This window comes from Trametes versicolor, assembly GCF_000271585.1.
Source record: "Trametes versicolor FP-101664 SS1 unplaced genomic scaffold TRAVEscaffold_4, whole genome shotgun sequence".
Taxonomy (NCBI): Eukaryota; Fungi; Basidiomycota; class Agaricomycetes; order Polyporales; family Polyporaceae; genus Trametes; species Trametes versicolor.
Window position 1 is genome coordinate 2,008,051 of NW_007360324.1, and position 4,491 is coordinate 2,012,541.

A 4,491-nucleotide genomic window follows, 5' to 3' on the forward strand; every position below is an offset into this window, starting at 1 on the left:
CCAGAATGTGCTTCAAGAAGTGCATAAGCAAAGAGGCGAGACCATAGAGAGCAGACGAGGAAGAGCGAGCGCAAACGCGAACACCATGTGCGTTGGGCGGCTCCAATCCTTCTTGCCCAAATAGGCAGGCGCACTCACTCATTTCGGACTCGGTGCTCGCGCTCTATCGTGCGCTCTCTCCACGACCAGGGCTGGTTCTACAATCTAGAAGCGCGACTGCGCGGCGTTCAGTATCCATTTGCGAGTAGCGCGCCCATTACGTCCTCGCGAATCTCGACTGCAGGGCTCAGCTGAGCGTAGCACTGGTCTGATCGGAATCATATCTGAGATCTGAGGGTGCCGCAAACCTTTGTGTGGAGGATACTTCATATCTGCATTGATTTCTACCTGTTATGTTCTACAAATTGGAGCCCCAGATGAATATACTACATGAGAAGCAGAAGTGGAAGTGGCCAGGAAAAACAGAGCGAGGAGCATACTGCTGCACACTCTGGTCTTCCTGGCCATTCCACTTCTGAGGAAGCGAGAGCACCCGGAAAGGGCGGCGGAGCCCTGGACACCCCGCCGGAGTACTGCTGTGTGAATACAATAACCGTGAGCACGGAGACGCGGTCATTTTCGTGTGCATCAGGACGTAAGAATGCAAAATAGTGCACCCAGATTTGGGACACTCCCTGAGCGGCCAGAATCCCGATCACGCCGTATCCACGAGCCTGACGATACTATTGGCCTAGAGTACAGTGAGGTAAGAGACTACATACAGGCGAGCATCAGAGCGCGGCACGCGCAAACCCCGAAATGTCTGCTGCCTCATGACGCGCGCTGTTCCGTACGCGGCACAGCTCGAGATTTTCACCTCCGAGCCCCCCGCTCCGTCCGCATCGTGCGTGGCGAGGGCCGGTGGCATGCCCGCCATCCCTGACTTGGCACACCCACCTAGGCCTGCTCCCGCAGTGTCCAGGCCTCTCACCCGCACTTGGCCTTCTTTCCTCTCCCCCTCACCTTCCCATACCCTGCCTGCCACTGCCATGCCCACCCCATCTCGCCCTCCCGTCCTCTCCCGCCTCAACTGAGCTAGAGACCACGAGCTCGCCGCTCCGCAACGCTTGCGGCAAACAAGGTGAGCACACAACGAACTGTGGTCCCGCGGGCTGCGTGAGACGGACGAGGCTTCAACGCCGTCAATCATCTGGCGAGCTGGCCAGCCACTGACACCGCCTGCACCTCCAGTGCAGCGGGAAACTCAGTTGGCACGAGCTGCCAGTGAAGGGGCGCCGCACATTTTCTGCGTGCGTCCGGCAGTGCGATACAGGGAACTAGTCGAGGGTGCTCGCCCCCGACGCAGTTCCCTGTCTCGCGGTTCCCGCCCGCCGCGGGACACGCCCCTTGCACCCAGACAGCCCTGCGAGCTTGTCGAGTGCAATTCCCAGCCACTGCGCACGCGCACCCTTGGCAAGCCTCTCACTGTTTGTATATGGGGCGCTGTACACTGATGCAGCCCTTCACAGACCACTCATGGGCGCGCAGTCTGCGCCATGTGCGCGCGCCGACTGAGTGACTCACAGGCGGAGAACACGTGTTGTAAACACGCCTGGACGTCTCTCTTACACAACTCAAAGCTTGCGACTCACCCTATCGGTCCCGCTCGTACTCGCCGTGCCGGCGTCGACGCGAGGCATTTCGGAAGAGCGCGACTACTTCCACGGTAGCACGGGAGTCACCTACATTTGTCGCGGGCACGTGTTAGCCGGTCTGGAGCAAGGACGCGAGGACGCGAGGAGGGAGTGCGGGTCGGCGTCTCACCAATGAGCTCGAGAAGGGCACCTGGGTACGTGATGTGATTGTCTTGCACGCGATGCTAGCTCACTTCAGCTATGTTGCAAATATGCAGGTCTGTCGCCGCGAGTGCGGATTGCGATGGCCAGCGTGGATGAAGAAGCCAGGCTCGAGGCTCGTCGTGGGGCAGGGTGAAGGTGCCGCGCGCGACTCCTCGATCGCGCGCGATTCCGATAAGCGCCTTATTTGCCAAGTGCCTCCGCGGCTCACCGAGGCTCACTCCGGCACCGCATCCACTCGTCCTGGACGCGTTGACGGTCGTCCTTTCTCCGCTATGTACTCCTTGTGCTCGACTACTCACATACCGGCTATTACTGGCAACCAGCAAATAACGTGCACGAGCCCGGCGAGCACTTGGACCAAGTCTTTCGTACGACCGGAATTCGAAGCACCCACCGTGAACACGAGCATGCGTTCCGCGTCCGGACCCCGGCACATGCCTTCAAGCTCTTGAGCTTTGCGGCTATGCTGCGAGTTCAAGCCAGACATGGTACGTACCATTGTAGTTCTTATCTTGAGTCGGCAGCTGAACTAGATTTTACAGATGAAGAATTGTCCGTTTAGGAGGCCGGCGGCGCGGCCCGCCATAGTATACTCTGTTACTCGTGGGCTACTGTCATTGCCCGGGAGGGCATCAGAACCGGGGCCGGACGAGCGAGCAAGTCGGAACGACGGCGGCGCGGGACTTTGAAGTTTCGAGCTACGTCGAGATAGGCGCCCGGCGACGTCCAGAAAGGCGGAATCGGCTCGCGGCGTACGTGGCTGCTGTTTGCCTTTCCAAGGTGCTCGCTCACCTTTGATTTTATACAGTCGTTTATCCCGGGACTTACCTAGTTGGCAACCCGACTCCCCCAACACCATACACCCTCTCGCAGGGTTCGATCTCGAACGGCAGGGAGCGGCTGCGAGCCCCCGTTCCGTATCCCAGACATACGTTGCGGAGCGCCCGGCTGGTGCGTGCGACGCAATGGCCAGTGCGAACGAGCGAAAGTGCGTACCGTTTTCTTTTCGCGGATCCGATGTTCCCGCTGACTGGCCCCGCCTGCAGATTGTGCATGCAGGTTGACGTCGGGAGAGGCGGTCGGCGCACGAGGGAAGCGGCGCGAGCGCAGAGTGAGGACGTGGAGCGAAGCAGAGACGCGACGCGTCAAAGCGAAACTCTGACGTCCTTGTCAATTTCGGGCTGCGTCGAAATAGGCGCCCGCGGCCGCTCGATCGCGAAGATGTCTCGCGGGCGCGCAGAGCTCTCTTGAGCCCATACCACCACTCACGCATGCTAGTCCCGACCACGGCGAGCCGGGCGATGGGAATTTACACTACCGGGGGAGACTCTGCGCCGTTCGCGTTCGCGTCTTCCTGTGCTCCCGTTCGCGCGGAACTCCTTCGCAACGATGTGCTTCTGAGAGCGCAGGTGAGCAAGTTGCTCATGTTTTGATCTTTCAGCTAACGTCGAGCCTCACGCAGTCTGGCTGCGCCGCTCAACGGCTTGATTGTGGTCGACGCCCTCGTCAATCCCCCACGGACTCGATCCAGCCTGCTGTGCAAGACGTAGTCCATTCGCGACTGCGGGGTGGCTGCTGCCATCTCCGGAGTGCGCTCTATGAACCGGACGTACACCACATGTCCCGGATGCCACTGGGCGCAGCGCGCGAAAAATACATGGTACGTACCGTCGCGCACAAGCTGTGGCGTCGAACTGGCTTTCTCGGGCCTGCAGGCGCCGCGCGAGGGCCAGACTGCGGTACGCAGTGTCGGAGACGTCCCGAGCGTGTCGAGCGGCTCCGGCTCCCATTGTCAAGTTCGCGCGCACGCGGCGGACACGACAACAGCGAGGAGTTGTCGGTACCGCATGCATCTTCCGGGCGCACTCAACGGACGCGAACGGACGTTGTCGAGGCAGCGGGCGAACGAGCGATGGTGCGTACCGCTTCCTCACGCGTAGCTGGCATTCGACTGACTTACAGAATTTCGCAGGGCACACGCGCGAGGGTTAGAGCACGGTACACCGCATCAGCGATGTCCTAGGCGTGTCGGATGGCTTCCCGGCACGCCGTAAGCGGCATTCGACCTCCGCGCGCACAGCAGGCCCTCTCCATCGACTGGGGCAGGAAAATCACGGTACGAGGTGCACCGGTGCGCGAAGGAGAGTGAGTACGGCGATGTATCTGTTCCCGCAGACCCCAGCTAACTTTCCGGGCTAGCAGACGGCGGAATCGACTCAGAGTGAGCAGGGAGGACGTACCGAGAGCGGAAACCACCCAGAGGCCGAGGGCGACAGCGGCGCGAGACTCTGCAGTCTCGAGTGGTGTCACAATAGGCGCCCGCGTCCCTCGTCCTGCGCGAAGTGTCCTGGACGGCCAGTTTGCGGTCGTTCTGTGCGCCGATTTTTGTTTATATCTGCCTGTATATCCTGTAGTCCACAATACGAGTCCTTCGCGTTTCCCAGCCAGCCCAGAGTGCGAGAACGAGCCCCCTCTCCTCCTCACTTTCCTGCCCATGAGCCACCCATGGAGCCCCCCATAGAGCCCCCTACAGCGTCTACTATGTCCCCAGAAAACACACAGCGCCTACTATACCTCCAGAAAACACGCAGAGTACGTGAATCCATCCGGGAGATCTGAACGGCACACACAGATGCCCGCAAGCGAGATCGTC

General features: G+C 60.4%; 1 protein-coding gene across 1 annotated transcript; it reads right to left on the reverse strand.

Moving 5' to 3' along the window:
* Positions 1–1,421: 1,421 nt before the first annotated feature.
* On the reverse strand, positions 1,422–4,280 carry TRAVEDRAFT_28195 (uncharacterized protein; the record flags this gene model as incomplete). The annotated part of the gene is made up of 8 exons (XM_008037937.1): positions 1,422–1,452; positions 1,509–2,326; positions 2,381–2,590; positions 2,647–2,826; positions 2,885–3,247; positions 3,286–3,471; positions 3,507–3,621; positions 3,818–4,280. Coding segments are annotated over 2 exons (294 nt in total), but the record flags the coding sequence as incomplete, so codon positions are not given.
* Positions 4,281–4,491: the final 211 nt, after the last annotated feature.